General features: G+C 38.1%; 1 protein-coding gene across 1 annotated transcript; it reads right to left on the bottom strand.

Annotated features, from left to right (window-relative positions):
• Positions 1-7,365: 7,365 nt before the first annotated feature.
• On the bottom strand, positions 7,366-17,849 carry LOC126376247 (protein nessun dorma). Its single transcript, XM_050023541.1, has 10 exons — positions 17,741-17,849; positions 17,229-17,406; positions 16,282-16,495; positions 14,631-14,860; positions 14,050-14,210; positions 12,377-12,587; positions 11,671-11,843; positions 10,855-10,962; positions 9,292-9,443; positions 7,366-8,426 (listed from the first exon to the last, which is right to left on the bottom strand). The coding sequence occupies exons 2-10, from the start codon at positions 17,404-17,406 to the stop codon at positions 8,333-8,335; spliced, it is 1,521 nt and encodes a 506-aa protein (XP_049879498.1). The 5' UTR covers positions 17,741-17,849; the 3' UTR covers positions 7,366-8,332.
• Positions 17,850-17,915: the final 66 nt, after the last annotated feature.

Below are 17,915 nucleotides of genomic sequence, written 5' to 3' on the forward strand. Positions count from 1 at the left end.
TAGTATTACCGTGCCTGTTGTCTTAAATAATGTACCGGGTCATAGCCCTCAGCGCTCCCCATTTGTCCGGCCAAGTAGTTAAAGCCATTTGCGGCAAATCTAAAAAAAGTTGTGTGATAGCAAACAATGAATGACGTGGAAAGTTTTATTTATTCTTTCTTTCCTTCCAATAAAACCCACCACTGCCACTGGTTGGCTGGAATAAATTGCTGCTTGCTGCTTAGCTATAATGCCGCCAGATTGTACTGTATCTTTCGTCCATGTGTGTGTAAAACATGATTTGTATGTTCTGTGCAATAAAGTATACTTGTATCGTATTGTGTAAAACATTTCGTTTTGTGCATATTTCGGTCCTATCGACTATGCTCACGCGGCATTCCTATACTAAGAACTGCGTTATAATGCGAGGAGCGAGCGAGACAACTAACAAAATACCCAGTAAGGAATGAATACCCATCAATGTGTTTTGGGTTGATGAGGTTAGTAATTCGCCTCAAAACCCACACGATAGAAGAGAAGAATGTGTTTTTTCACTTTTTCGTTTTTTCACTGAGCTTTCTGTTAGACCTACGTGATAGGTAAGCCGTCTACCTGTAGAGCTAACACGCGCAACGTGATAAAATTTTGTCACGGACATTCTGATGATATTATAATTATGTCGTCTTGCCGATTGGTGCTAATATGTCAACCCAAATATGACTTATTTCGTCGTTCTGTCAAAATACGAACCAAATCACGTGGCACGCATGTTAGGGGAAAAAACAAACTTCAAATCAAATCAAATATACTTTATTGAACTAAAATTTCAACAATCAGACATAACTCATGAATACAGTACATTTTGGGCGGCCTTATTACTCTAGAGCAATTTCATACTTATCGATTTCGACAAAATTTATTGAATCGATCGAGCCCTGCTCACCTGGCTGGAGCCAATTTTAGTTCTTCCTTGTCTACGTGTCAAAAAAAAAAACAAATTAAAAACAAAACAAATCGTTGTAATCGGAGTATTCCATCTAGTGAGATTGTGGTTAGTCGCCCTTGAAGCAAGACATCTATTGCATGACACAGTGCTTGCCCGATAGAGTCAAAGTTAATGATTTAAAATAGACAACAAAGAGTTATATTCTGAAAGTATCAAAATCTATATTGCCGAGTGTTGCATAAAACTCGGAAATGGCTCGACCAATTATGGTGAAAAAAGTGTGTGTTTGGGCACATACATAAACTCATGCAATCCCACCGGGGTAAGCAGAGACTGTAGAATTCCATTTACTTCGATCCTGACACACTTTTCTTGCCACCCCACACACACACACACACACACACACACACATACACTTGTCTTGAGAGCCGTAATATGATTTGATTTTTGTTTAGATTTAAGCTTATTATTTCTTGTGTTTTAATATTTTTGGGGCACAGTCTGTGGAAAATCAGCGTTGTGGCACACCCTCAATGTCAGAGAGTCACAACACATTGCTGAGCTGATGTTGCTTTTTAGAGATACTTAAGGTTTAATTAGTCTGTTCACCACTCTGTTCTGAGTATCTACCTACTTATTTCTATAATAAATTATTTTCTTTCTTTCTTTTTCTGATAGCCTAGCTGGAATAATGCTCGACTTTCATTGCGAGGTCTTAGGTTCAAATCATAGCACAATGAATGCCTCGCCGTCCACCGTCTGACGCGAGTGAGATGGCGCCTAGAGTAGTCTACTTTAAAGTGGTACTGGGACTCCTGTCCACTTCTGAATAGCACTGACAGTTACTGCTGCCCTGTCAGGTTCCAGGTCACAGACCCTGTAACTTGCCCCTTCCGTCCTGCATTACCGTACCGATGGCTCCCATCTCCGCCTCTGCAACCGTTGAGGTGTTCACCCGTATCCCTGGGCAGGGGTTCCGAACCCAGCCACCATCTCACTACGGCTTACTGCAAGGACGCGCCGAACAGGAATTGCCCCAGTGGAGGGCAGAGAAGATGACTCTGTCCCTCCTGGGGCCGGATTAATGGTACTTCTCTAAAACTATCTTCTTTTAAAAGAACAGTTTCAACTCATCACACATAACCTTTGTACCTAACCATTATCTAAATACCGAATACCGACCGACTATAAAGAAAAAAATAACTTGTTATGGGATATTACGTGATAAGTAGTAGGTATCTTTCCGCTTTTAGAATAGTTAGTATGACTTGACAAAAATAAAATAAGTACCTACGTATATAAATAACCCAAGTCTGTAACTATCCTATACAGGGTATTAGTGACATCGTAACGAATACTGAGGGGGATGATTCAGACTATGATTATTATCAAGTGGAATTCTCCGTCACAAAATTCATCCTAATTTTGTTTCTTTTTAAATTATTTTATATTCTATAAGTACAAAAAAAGTTCTAGAATATTTGGCATTGTGACAGATAAAATCATTACTTAACGCAATGTGAACTGTAGGTGAGTGAGGAAATCAATGAAGATCATCTTATTAGACATTGAAAACAAAGTAAGTACTTCGATTTTTTAGATGCCTATCGTATAGATAAATGCACTTGTTGTTAGGTTTTGTGATTTCTTTGTTATATAATTTAGGTACTCTTCAAGGTCGTAAGTCTAATGAACTGTAATGAAACAATAAGGCACTTTCCGCCTGGAAAGTCCGTTCACCAAATTGACCAAAAACAATATTGTTGACAATTGCAACATAAAAATACCTTTTAAAAATTAATTCTTTACTATTTTTAAATTACTTTTGTATTCATCGAACTTCTCTTATTGTCGGACGTGTTTGTAACCTTTGTAATTATCTACTAAAACCGAATTATATACGAAGTGGCTAAACAATTAGCGTTTCTTTTAATACAGTCTGCGAGTGGTGAAATAATCAATCCACACACATTTAAACAAATATAGATGGCGTTGTTCAGTTTAAACGTAATAATTACCTATTTTCTCATTAATCGGGTACATAATTATTCAAAATACAATGTAATGGCAGAAGCATGTACACAAATAATTGTTGCTTGATATTTGGATCACATGCATCAAAACTTTCTTTATGGAGTATAGCCCTCTATGGATGTGAAACTTGGACACGTCACAGAAAAACAGAGAGAGAGACTCGAGGCTCCCTATCCATCCATAGGGAAGGCCCGTGCCCCAGCAGTGGGGACGTTAATGGGCTGGTGATGATGAGACAAGAATGGAGAATGCCACACCGAGAAGAGCGTGGCTCTTAAATTTATAATGACCTACTACTTTACTTATTTTTTTCCCCTTTGGTTTTGGTGTTATACAAGAATAACGGTGGCTGAGTTCGGATAAGGACCCAGACCGTAGAACCCCTGCCCGGGGATACGGGTGAAGACCTCAACGGTTGCAGAGGCGGAGATGGGAGCCATCGGTACGGCAATACAGGACGGAAGAGGCGAGTCACAGGGACTGTAACCTGGATACTGGCAGAGGGCAGCAGTACTATTCAGAGGCAGAGGACAGGAGTCCTAGTACGGCTTTGAAATAGACTACTCTGGGCACCATCCCACTCGCGTGAGACAGAGTAGTGCGGGGCGGAAGGCAAGAGGGAAACCACTGCTCTATTTTTCATGACAGAGTCATCTTCTCTGCCCTCCACTGGAGCAATTTCTGTTTGGTGCGTCCTTGCCGCGGGGGTGGGCGCCTCTTACTTCAGTAGACCGGAGTGAGATGGTGGCTGAGTTCGGATAAGGACCCAGACCGTAGAACCCCTGCCCGGGGATACGGGTGAAGACCTCAACGGTTGCAGAGGCGGAGATGGGAGCCATCGGTACGGCAATACAGGACGGAAGAGGCGAGTCACAGGGACTGTAACCTGGATACTGGCAGAGGGCAGCAGTACTATTCAGAGGCAGAGGACAGGAGTCCTAGTACGGCTTTGAAATAGACTACTCTGTGCGCCATCCTACTCGCGTCAGACAGAGTAGTGCGGGGCGGAAGGCAAGAGGGAAACCACTGCTCTATTTTTCCAAAAAAACAGCGTGGAAGATGCTACACCGACAAGAGCGTGGATCTTAAATTAGTTATGATGAGTACTTTACTATCATCATCATCATCAATTTAAGAGCCACGCTCTTGTCGGTGTAGCATTTTCCATTCCAGTCTATCAAAGGCCAATTCCTTGACTTTACTATAGCATAGCAATTTACGCATAAGAAATGTAAACATAAACAAATTAGGTATAAGGAAAAAGGTTTCATTCATATTATGAATACATTTGGCGCTGTTTACATCTACAACTCCTAAGAAGGCGGAGTACATTTCTGCGAATGGTGATTCATTCATGTCCATTAATTATAGAACAGTGTACATTCGTATTGTCTCCATCGTAAAGTCAGTGTTTGTAAAACTTTTTTAAGTACGTACGGTCACGAGCATTAATATGTATACACTTTGGTACCATGTCACATTAACTTTTTTGACAAATTGAACTGTAAATCTCACTAAATGTCAAATATGTTAGTGCGACAGAGTCTTAAAGTGGGTACATTATATTGCTCATGACTGTACTTATATGTTTAATTCTGCTGGCCAGTTATTCTGTGCGCCATGTGGCCGAACCTTCAAATCGAAGTTCGGTTTTGCTAGCCACATTAGAGCCTATCATAACATCGACCTGGGATAGACATTTAGGAGTCGCCGTCGCCTGACACGGCTTGGATGATGATGATGATGACTTATACTATACAGATATAAGATCATGGAGCATATACAGGATGTTAGTGACATCGTAACAAAAACTTTGAGGGATGATGATGTATGTACTTAAAAAAGTTTTACACAGATAAAACTTTTGATTATGTTTTTATTTGTATGCAGATAAAGATCATGTAGACTATATACGTCTCACTGCTGGGCACAGGCATCCCCTCAATCAACCGGAAGGAGTATGGCACATACTCCAACGCTGCTCCACTGCGAGTTGGTGGAGGTGTTTTTACGGCTAATAACCGGGAATCCAGAGCGGAAACGCCGCCACCGTTTTGACATAGAATAAGGAATAATTCTACGTAGATTACCGTACGTTCACTTTCCCAACGGGAGTGATTCGTAGCGGTTTGTTGGACTAAGTAGGTCTACCTGTTAAGGTCCAGTTATAACCTTGACATGTAAAATAAAAAGTTTATTATTCGTTAAATAAATAACGATTTATAATAATGGCGACACTTTGAAAACCACTGCTTAAACAATATGTAGGTAGGTACTTAAAAAAGACTGATTTACGATGGTGCATAATTTTACGAGCAGTTATCATTTTATATATTGGCTCATAAAATCCATAGAAGTTCCATAGAAAACTAACGTATGGATGAGTGTCCAGAGTTCAAGGTCATTGCGCTTAAAGTTGATAAAAATTGAACACGACCTATGCGTCTTAAATTGAATGCATTCTTATCTATCATAAAGTTATTGTCTATGTTTCATATGATTCTATGTATTGTCTTTGCCTCTTCTTGTTCTCCTTTTGACGACATCGATATAACGTAACCGTTGCAATATTATATTTAATTTAATCCGGACGTATTATTATAATCAAGCGTTAATTTAATTCGTGACATTGTAAGTGTGACTGTTTGCCTTCGTGGATGTTATTCGGGATACAATTTTGTGTGACGTGTTTCAATTTCATCTTCATCATGTGTTTTATGAAAATACAATGGCGATGCTGGGCTTGAGATTCCGCTGAGTTTTATTGTCATCACCCTATTAAGTGCTGCGCCCTTCCTCTGCTCAATCTACTCTGCCAACAAAAGTAAGAAAGAGTTAAGTATCCAAAAAAAAAGACTTCGCAAGGTCAATGCCTCAACCTAAAAGCGAGAGGAGGGCACCCAAACAAGAGTATGAGGTCATCTCCCGCCACTCATCTCAGACGTGGACTTTGGGGAAAACCCAGCGCACTAACACACTATTAATTATATGACCCATTCGCAGTAAGCAATTGTCTTACATTTGCTATTCGGTGAGCGAAAATATTCTAAGAAATTGAACAAGACTAATGTAGATTTATTATCAAGGAAAATCTAGTAAAAACAATCATAACACAACACATCATACAATCACGCCTATATCCCCGAAGGGGTAGGGAGAGGTATAGTATTCTATACAGGGTTTTAGTGACATCGAAAATACTGAGGGGGATGATTCAGACTATGATTCTATGTTGATATCAAGTGGATTTTCTTGTCAGAAAATTCATGAATATTTTTGTTTTTTTTTTTAAATTATTTTCTGTTCCACTCTTGCGACGGAAAATTCCATTTGATGTCAACTCAGAATCATGGCCTGAATCAACCCTCAAAGTTTTCGTTACGATTTCACTGGGGGGATGAGAGACTATGAAAAAACAATCGATTTTTTTGTTACGTCTCCGCCAGCGCCTGACCGTTTATTTTGAAGCCCTAATGCGAGCGCGACTCTTCTAAAACATAAATAGCAGGCGCTTCTTAGACATCGCTTTTGAGAGTCGTGTGAACATATTTTTACTTGTGAACATATTATGTTTAATTGTTTTGGTTACATTTTTACACTATAACTCTTTGCGCTGCAAAATCATAGTGTTATATTTATTCCCTAAAGATCGGAAAGAAGAAAACTTAAGAAAAACTTATTTTCATTCAAAACTGTCATTTTCCACCAGATTGCTTTCCTTTTTCGTAAGTCATCCTTCAGACGGGATACACTCTACGTTGCTCCACATTTTATATCAATTTACACCAATTTTAGCTGGACAGTTTGAATGGAGAACTGTCAAAATTTAGGAACACTAAACAGTGCTGCCGCCTACGTTTGAGCTTCTATTTTTTATGTTCACCGAGTATAGGCATGACGTCATTATTTTCATATGATTATGTTGGCAGTATGATATGCTAGACTCCAGTGAGTAAAGTCCTCAAGTCAAGGACGTAAATGGAGGCAGAGTCGAGTGGAGGAAGTGTCGAGTGGAGGAAGTGTCGAGTGGAGGAAGTGTCGAGTGGAGGAAGTGTCGAGTGGAGGAAGTGTCGAGTGGAGGAAGTGTCGAGTGGAGGACGTGTCGAGTGGAGGAAGTGTCGAGTGGAGGAAGTGTCGAGTGGAGGAAGTGTCGAGTGGAGGAAGTGTCGAGTGGAGGAAGTGTCGAGTGGAGGAAGTGTCGAGTGGAGGAAGTGTCGAGTGGAGGAAGTGTCGAGTGGAGGAAGTCGAGTGGAGGAAGTGTCGAGTGGAGGAAGTCGAGTGGAGGAAGTGTCGAGTGGCGGAAGTGTGAGTGGAGGAAGTGTCGAGTGGCGGAAGTGTCGAGTTAACATCTTATATTCTCGGTGTTCGTATAAAATGGCTGGACACATCAATGACAAATAAAAACATAATAGTTTCTCAAGTGTATTTTATATTATCAAAACAAAAAGAACATGTTACATAATTAAAAAGTATCTTATTAAAAACATCACAAATATTACCATCTAGTGAGATAAACGTTATAAAAACTTAAAAAGGTACATTCTATCTACCATCAACCTATTAACATTACATTAAAGCTGCACGATGATGCTTCAAGATCATTTAAAGGTAATAAGGCACTTTAAATACATTAAAATGAAGTGTAATCAAATATTTTATTTCTATATATAAGGTATAAACATACAGAGTAACGGTAACTCTCAGCCCTGCACCTATTCGTATTGGGGGCCGACTTCACCCCCTCTGGGTCTGGGCGTCCGGTCACGAGCATTACTATATATACATTTTGGTACCTTGTCACATTAACTTTTTTGACAAATTGAACTGTAAGTCTCACTAAATGTCAAATAAGTTAGTGCAACAGAGTCCTAAAGTGGGTACATTATATTGCTCATGACTGTACTGTGATCTTATCCGCTTAAAGGCTAGGCGATAAAGCTCTTTTTTACATAACTTTTGCAATTCCTCATTGCATATCCAGTGATGTGGCAATAGGCTAGTTTCCAACTAGTCAAATCAGTTACTTTTTACTAAACGAAATTAGTATAGAATTTGTATCGAAAAGCAACCTGGGACGTCATAGAAAAATGTGACAAAATATCGCACGTTTTATAACATTTTTCTATATTAAAAATTGTAAATAAGTTAAATAGAAAAAGAAAACGTTTTTAATCACCTTTACCATATGTTTTTATTTTGTAATCCGAATTTAATAACTTATCTTTGACCTAGGAAACAACCCAATAGTTCTACTACCACTTCTACTGCTTTAATTAATGTGGTTGATGAGGTTGGTATTCCACCTCACAACCCACACGGTGAGAAGAGAGACTACTAATACTATTGCCAATGGAATATCACCTCAAGTTGTTGTTACAAGTCGACGTCTTGGTGTACTATCAGCACCTCCTTGTTCATATCTCCGGAGCCGATCGTACAATTGGGCAGTATGTGTAGACCGTCCACGCTGAAACAAAAGTAGTAAATATAACATAACATAACAAATACTTTATTGCACAAAGAGGAAAAAACAAAATACAAAACAAAAGAGAAATAGAATGAGTACAATAGGCGGCCTTATTGCTAAGTAGCAATCTCTTCCAGGCAACCTTTAAGGATAGGAGATATTGAATATTATGTAATATAGCGGGATAGTGCAGCATGGGAATACTTGTACGTATAAAAATAAATACACTTTCGACTACATAAACTACATAATAATAATACACATAATTATAATTGTTATAATAAATAAATATCACTACTTAAACTACTGCATATACTATGGACGAAAAGGAGTAGATAGATTATGATACAACTAATCCATCAAAGTCGATAAAGGTATACTTGATAAATTTCGGATAAGTATTTTAAAAATTCATCATCTCCTGTTAATGATCTCCGTGGTCCAGTGGTTGAGCGTTGGGCTCACGATCCCGAGGTCCCGGGTTCGAATCCCGGTGGGGACACATCACAAAAATCACTTTGTGATCCCTAGTTTGGTTAGGACATTACAGGCTGATCACCTGATTGTCCAAAAAGTAAGATGATCCGTGCTGCGGAAGGCACGTTAAGTTGGTCCCGGTTACTACTTACAGATGTAAGTTCGGCTCAATAATAACCCTGACACCAGGGTTGATGAAGTTGGTAATTCACCTCACAATCCACATGATAGAAGAAGAATGCTAGCATTATCCCTGAATTAATGTTCAGATCATAAATGATTATCACGTGCTCAGTGGTATCCCGACGTGCCGGCAGAGTAGTGGGATAATTGGTGATAACAATGACAAAATAACATAACGTTTTAAATTCAACAGAGCACTGTGTACCTGTTGGTCTTCTCGGCTGTGGAGTCTAGTTCACAGCGTATGCTCTGTTCGGAGCAGTGTGTGATGGTGGTGCCGGACAGTTTGACGAACGACCCCGAGTACATCTGTATGCCCACGCCGCAGTTCTTTATCGTGCAGTTTCGCAGCTCCACCTGTTTGAGATGCCATCGCTTTAATAATAAAATACTCATAGACATAATAGAACAGCAGAACGGATTAGCAGAACGTAGTGGGTAGCTCACTGGGACGGGCTAACCTATAAAATGCTACTTAGGTTCTATGACGATCTTGTGACGTAGCGAGTAGGCGCCGCTAGTTCAAAAGCGCACTCCAGATGCTGGGCAGCAGCGGTATCAGTACTGGTTGGAGGCCGAGGAAATGGATTCTGGTAGGGCTCTAGCTAGAACATCACCGATTGAGAAATTGGTTGGTGTACTGCGGAACGGAAGGCGATTGGGGCAACCACCGTTCTACACGCCCTATCTATGGAGTAATGGCGATTACTCCACCGACAAGAGCGCAGCTCTTAAATAAAGAGAGATAATAGAACAGACAGACAGAGGGCAGCAGTAACTGTCAGTATTATTCAGACGCGCAGGACAGGAGTCTTAGTACGGCTATGAAATAGACTTCTCTGGGCGCCATTCTACTCGCGTGAGAGTACTGCCGGGTGGAAGGCAAGAGGGAAACCACTGCCCTATTTTTCCCTAAAAAAGCAGCATGGAGTAATGGAGAATGCTACACCGACAAGAGCGTGGCTCTTAAATTAGTGATGATGAATTTAATTTGACGTTCAATGTTGGAGTTTGCTATCTTTTTTGGGTTTATATACATAAATCCAAAAACGTGTACACGTTTTTACAATAAAATACCAGACAGTATTTTAAATATGTCAGAAAGTAAATTTAAAGCTCATGTGAAGCTTACTTTATATAAAAAAGCATATTATAAGATTAATGATTACCTAAATGATAAAAATTTCTGGTATGGAATGTGTTTCTATAGTTATTAAATAACTTGTAATGTATTCCTCACATTGATTTAAAAGATGTGTTGCTGTTGCAGTTTCTAGTCATTTCTTCTCCTCAGTCATAACACCTTGCGCAATGACGTAAATTCAAAAATGTTACATTGTTCTTCAACAAGTTTATCCATGATAATTCATAAAGTAATAATAAGCCTATATACGTCCCACTGCTGGGCACAGGCCTCCCCTCAATCAACCGGAGGGGGTATGGAGCTTACTCCACCACGCTGCGCCACTGCGGGTTGGTGGAGGTGTTTTTACGGCTAATAGCCGGGACCAACGGCTTAACATGCCCTCCGAAGCACGGAATCATCTTACTTTTTCGGACAATCAGGTGATTCAACCCTGAAAAGTCCTTACCAAACAAAGGATAGTAATTACGTTGAATAAATGATTCTGATTTCTGACGTGTAACAAAGTTGTGAATAACAATGATTATGATGACGAGTACGGTCACGAGCATTCATATGTATACACTTTGGTACCATGTCATATTAACTTTTTTGACAAATTGAACTGTAAGTCTCACTACATACATGAGCTCCTTTGTGTACGACGATGCCGGAGTAGAAGTTGTCGAAGGTGGTATCTTCAATGAGCACCACTGCCTCCGACATTGCTACGACGCCTTGAGCGAAGTCACTCTGCGAAAAGATTAGAGATACGATTGTATCGATTCCTGTCGACACATCCTAATTTTATTTTAAGTTATATCCGTCATTTTCCTATCCGCCGAAAAAGAAAGGGACGGATGATTGTCAACAAGTTAATTTTAAAACGAATGAATAACCCGGGCGAATAAAATAGGCATCTCGCTGGTATGCAATCCGTTCGTCTACTTAACCTCTCATATGCCGAGATACCAGACACAATAGATTTTACATTGTGTCTGGTCGAGATCCGCGTTCCGGCATTTAAGGGGTTAACCCTGTCGATTACCTGTCCCTTCTTTTTCAACGGATAAGAAAATGACAGGTATAAGTTAAAATAAAATTAGATGGCGTCTGCAGGAATTAGCATCATTATTCCTATTCAAAATTCAAATTCAAAATTCAAAAATATCTTTATTCAGTAGGTAACATAGTTACACTTCGAATCGTCAATTTTTACATAACGAACGTCTCATCCGCCTAAAACTATTGCAGCTTCTCACAACCTGTATAGCCGGGGAAAAGAAGCTGCAAGAAAAACCTCGGCACAGGGCCCTAGACGTTCTTTAAAAAAAAAAAAATGAACATAAAATATTTTTATACAATTGAGTAATTTAGCTAAATTATAGCTATAAATTATAATAACATTTGTTCACTATCGATAGAGCCGTTTCTACTAGTCGACGCGTCTGTACAACTGACCTGTGAGGTGGTGGAGTCATCCAGTAAGCTGCAGCCGTGTACGTGGAGGGTGCCAGCTCGCATCACCAGTACTGTGTTGACGTGTGTACAGTGCAGCTGCAGGTCTCGTAGTGAACATTCTTCGCTTAACATCAGCAGGCAGGAGCGCATATCCGATGCTTTTAGTGTTGCTCCTGAAATTTGGTAGTATACAGAGTGTTAGTGACATCGTAACTAATACTGAGGGGGATGATTCAGACCATGATTCTGAGTTAATATCAAGTGGAAATTTTCGTCGCAAAAATCATGCTTTTTAAAAAATTGTTTTAAATTCTATACTTTGGCGGTGGAAAATTCCATTTGATATTAACTCAGAATAATGAGCTGAAACAACCCCCTCAGTATTCGTTACGGTTACAGTATGATGTCACTTACACCCCATACAAGTACGTATGGGTGTTAGTGACACCGTAATGAATAATGAGCGGGATGGTGATTCAGAGTTGATATCAAGTGGAATTTCCTGTTGGAAAATTCATGAAAATATTAGTATTTTTAAAATTATTTTCAGTTCCATACTTTTGTGACGGAAAATCCCACTTGATATCAACACAGAATCATGGTGTGAATCATCCATCAAAGTATTCGTTACGATGTTACTAACACCCTGTATACTTAAGAAAATGTGTAATGTGGCAGTAGTAATAAATAAAACTACTTCACTCACCATTGAAGCTAGCTATCTGTATGAGCGAGAGTGGCACCTCGGGCAGCTCACATAGTGGACTGCACAGCAGCAGTAGCTCCGGCTCCAAAGTGAGAGCCTGTTCTGCGCATGCGCGTACCGACACTAGCTGTTGCGGGGACACCAGCGAGGATACTCGTGAAGAGATTTGCTGAAGTTCGCTGGCTGGACCACCTTGCCAGAGCACCACCACCTGAGGGTTATAGACATACAGTGGTGCTAATTCCTGCAAACGCCATCTAATTTTATTTTAAGTTATACCTGTCATTTTCTTATCTGCCGAAAAGGAAAAGGACGGGTATAACGTGGAAATCGACAAGCATAAAATTTATGGAACACACGTCAATTTTAAGGACAAATCTAAAACAACCGTCTAAAAATTTTACATCGGCCAATAACCCGACAGAGTTAAGTAGATAGCACGTCAAACGGATAACATACTAGCGAGATGCATATTTTATTCGCGCGGGTTATTCATTCGTTTTAAAATTAACTTGTTGACAATCATCCGTCCCTTTCCTTTTCGACGGATAAGAAAATGACGGATATAACTTAAAATAAAATAAGTGGTGTCTGCAGGTATCGGGGCCAGTGTAAAATGATCAAAGAAATAAAATGTTGAAAAATATAAGTACTTATAACTAGATAAACTATATTAAAAACAATACATAGAAAACAATAAATAATGATTATAATAATACAGGGTGTTAGTGACATCGTAACGAATACTGAAGGGGATGATTCAGACCATGATTCTGAGTCGATATCAAGTGGAATTTCCTGTCGAAGAAGTCATGAAAATTTTGGAGCTTATTTAAATTATTTTCCGTTCCATACTTTTGCGACGGAAAGTTCCATTTGATATCAACTCAGAATCATGGCCTGAATCATCCCTCAAAGTTTTCGTTACGATGTCACTAACACCGGTTCTCTATTTTTACGCATAATTTTTTATGTAATAATTTACCATGGCATAATGTTACTTGTCCTATTATTAGTTACGCATAATATTAATTTGTCATAACTTTTTAAGCATAATTTTGAAACTCATAACTACCATAAGTCAATAATGACATATAAGCATAAGTATTATAAGCATAAAAACTATACTCCGAATAAGAAAAGTTATGGCACAACTTTGAACATTTCCGAAACTTACTTTTTCCATGGTTGCATTTGGTTCATGATTGTGACTTTTAAAATTTTTTGACTCTATTTCATGCTGTTGGTGATCATTCAGTATACTTTTCGTGTGTAAGATAGACATACTGGCGGCGTAGGGGTGGCCCGAGGGCCACCCCCGCCGCACCCTAACCTACTGTTATGCCTTGTAAAAATTATGACAAAACACTATTATTCTAAAAAAGAATTATGGATACCTATTTATATGCGAATGAAATTTATACCAACAAATATTAGTCCAAAAATAAGTTATACCTAACAAACCAGTATTCTTAGGTGTTATTATGGGAAAGTACTATTATGCTTAAAAACGTTATGCGAAAAGGATTATGATAATTAAAATTATGACAAAACCATTTATGCATTTTAAGAGAATCCCACTAACACCCTGTATATAAATACGTAAATATATACATACATTACTATGGAAGAAAGGGAACCATGACAGTTACTAATATTATTTAACTACTTACATTTCTTTTAGTTTTGTTGTTCTGCCATTTGTTCTTCATCTTAGCTAAGTATTGTTCTCTGATGAGCGCTTTCTCGTACAGCGTCCATTTAGACATGTGCGCATCCAGACGGGCCGTCAACTCTGCGCAGAGCGTTATGTAATTTGGTGGCAGGAGGGAATCTGTAACGAATGAAATATACCACTGTAGAACACATAAGAACCCTTGCCCAGGGATACGGATGAAGACCCCAACGGTTGCAGAGGCGATGATGGGAGCCATCGGTACGGCAATGCAAGACGGAAGGGGCAAGTCACAGGGACTGTAACCTAGAACCTGACAGAGGGCAGCAGTAACTGTCAGTACTATTCAGAGGCGGAGGACAGGAGTCTTTGAAATAGACTACTCTGGGCGCCATCCCACTTGCGTCAGATAGCGTACTGCGGGGCGGACGGCAAGAGGGAAACCACTGCCCTATTTTTCCCTAAAAAAAGTAGCAAAGTAGTAGTAGTCTCCAAATAGTATTTCTAGATTAGCCTTTTATAATTTATGTTTGAGCCAGTCAAATATCCTATTGCTTATGTAGTATGTAACAAACATACCGTCTTCATCACCCGAATCGTCCTCGCACAGCGAAGAGTCCAGCTGCTTGAGCTTGTTGTGAGCATCGATGGCGCTATTCCGTAGCAGCACGATGGAGCGAGCCACACAGTTGGGGATACTGCCGTCGTGGAGCTCCGTCCATAGCTGCATGCGCTCTTCTATCGTGTTGGGCAGCAGGACTTTGTCGTCCTGATCGTCCCAGGGCATCCAGATGTTGTTGTAGAAGAATCTGAAGGGGATAAAACTATTTGGCAAAACAAAATTTAGCAGGTACCTATTGTTTGTTTGTTTGTATACTCTTTACTCTTTGTTTTCTTTTTTTTTTCTCTTTTTTTTTTACTCTTCTTTTTTCTCTTTTTTTCTCCTATTTCTTAGTTTTTGTAATTAAACCATGTCTTAGTGAGACTCTGATCATGCAGTCAAATTGCTTATGTAATTTTGCAAAACATTGCATTTATACCAATGTTATTTAAGGCGTTAATAGTAATAAATAAATAAATAATAATAAAATAGACTGACAAACATATTCACGTCTATAATATGTATACAGAAAACCACAAGTCGTCAGATTGGCTACATCTTACATCTTTATTGAAGTCCTAAATAAAGACTTATAACTTATTTTTATCAATGAATACAATACAAATACACTTTATTGCACCAAAATAAAAAGAAATAATTACAAAAAGTCTCTTAACTAAGTACATGGCAAATGGCGGCCTTATCGCTTAAAGCGATTTCTTCCAGACAACCATGTGAGGTGAGGAAAAAGGTAAAAAAAAAAAAATTGAAAGATTGCGGGTACAAACTATGCATACAACTTAACAACAAATACATGCAAATAAATATATAACAACTTACAAATATAATATATACCTAACCTATATACATAACCTAGCATATATACCTACTTATATAAATAGTACACACAAAATACGTAATGATAAGCAACTCAAGAGATTCAGACGATGACACTTCATTATAAAAACAGAACCATTAACAATTCTTCCTTTAAAAAAAAACAAAAAAAAAGGATATAAGAGTAACCTCGGAGTACATTCAAGACACAAAAAAAGGAAAATAGAAAATCTATAAATATACATATATAAAAGCAGTAAAATGAATAATACTTTAATTGCACAAAAACAAACACAGGACATGTACAGACAAATAAAATAAGCACAACAGGTGGCCTTACTGCTAAAAAGTTTTTGTTAGGCAACCTTAGAGTGAAAGAAGTTTATGCATTGGAGATTGGGGTGGTGTAATACATAAAATGAAAAATTTTAATAAAGCAATAAGAAATAGGAATTTATTTTATAAAAGGAGTAAATAAATTAGAAATGAACCACCCCCCCTTTTGCACTTTTTTTGACATTAAAATATCCACAAAATGGAGAATGTTTTAGGTCTGTTAAGTGAACAGAAAAAATATTTACTTATATTTAATAATAATAATAATAAAACACTTTATTGCACACAAATTCACAAAACATTTACAGGATAATTTATATACCTCATAGTTTTAAAATGAGATGTCAGTAAATAAAAAAAGTACTATTAAGAAAAAAAAATTATACGAACTATTTAAGGAAACTATATTTATGTAAAAACGACAGAAATAAAGGCTTATTATCCTATATTAAATACCTCATCAAATCAATAAACTCAGCCGTGGTAGCGACATCGATGCAGTGTTCCCGTTGCTTCGTTGTTGGCCAGAGCTCAATCAATGGGACGTCTTCAATGGACTCTGGTAAAGTGACGGATTCATGTTGCACACTCAGTACTTCTACATTCGCAGACAGGCCCTCAAAGTCCACTGATGTGACGGAGATGTAGGCTACACAAGGAAACCGTACCTCTGGAAAAGAACAATTTAGAATTTATTATCTATCTATGTATATTAGCCTAAATTCATATCCAATTTTGGACGTAGGCCTCTTCCATGTTTTTCCACTTCCAACGATCTTAAAAAATATCTCTCTTCTTCGGTTCTTTTTTTCTTGATCTAGAATTTATAATATTAAAACAAAATCATTTAATTTACCATGGACCGATGGACCAACGTGGAAACAATTGGGAGGGCCTTTGCCAATGGGCAGAGGCACCTACAAACTAAATGATAGATAGATAGATAAAATATTTTATTGAGCACAATGGACACAAAATACAGAGATAAGGACAACATATTATATAGAAAAGCACAACAGCACCTTATTGCTCATGCAGCAATTTCTTCCAGGCAACCTTAAATGCTATTGCTGATTAATGCAATTTGTTTTTTTTATAAAATCTATTTAATTTTTTTATTAATAGATAAAAAAATCTCATAGACCAATTCTTTGTCTAAGATAACATAACAAGAAAGCATCAATGAGTATACCATGATTATGAAAAAGTAAAAATAAAATAAAAAGAAAAGAAGTAAAATAAAAAGTGCATGGAACCCTTATGGAACCATATTTTTTAATATTAAACTGAATGAAGACCTATTTGTCCGTATTTTAAGACTAAAGTGGCTAAAAGCCTTATCCTTAAAAGTGATTTTTCTAGGCAATGTTTAATTGACTTACTAATTTAAAGTTGATACTCACCAAATTTCTTACAAAACTCTTTAGAAAGCTTCCAGAGTCCGTCCCAGCCGACGGGTTCAACCAGCATCTCTGCTTGGAGACTCCATTGCTCGCGAGCCGTGCCGCCCGAGCTGAAGACACGGATCAGTTGCTGTAAGGTGTCCTGGTGTGATCGGGTGAAGGAGTATACTGCTGGCATCTGTAATGTCATGTCATGAAGTTTTATAAGAGAAATTAGATCAATATTTTACTTTTCAAGAGAACAAGTGTAACGGGCGTGATTTTGGGTGTTTAAATCTGAGAATGCGAAAAATCTAGATTAATATTTTGATGTACCTGTAGCAAATTTTGTTTTTTTTATGTTTAATCATCCGGTAAGATTTTTTTTGGAAAATACTTACGAGAGTTTTCATTAATTACTCATTCGAATCATAAACCTAACAAAATAGGGATCAATAAAATGAATCATCACTGTATGTAGGGTTTAGTTTAGTACAAATTAATCAGAAATAAGTTTAAACTGGTACACTTACGATTAAGGAATAATTTTACACTAATATTCACTCTTTAATTAAATATTTTATTAAAAAATTAGATAAAATCACGCTTTTAGAATAAATTACGGCGACCGACCGTTCTATTTTGAAAATTTGAAATGACGTTTGTGATATATCCGGTTTTGGTGTTCTGTTTGAGTGTAACTTGAAA

The sequence above is a fragment of the Pectinophora gossypiella genome, chromosome 20 (genome assembly GCF_024362695.1).
Source record: "Pectinophora gossypiella chromosome 20, ilPecGoss1.1, whole genome shotgun sequence".
NCBI lineage: Eukaryota > Metazoa > Arthropoda > Insecta > Lepidoptera > Gelechiidae > Pectinophora > Pectinophora gossypiella.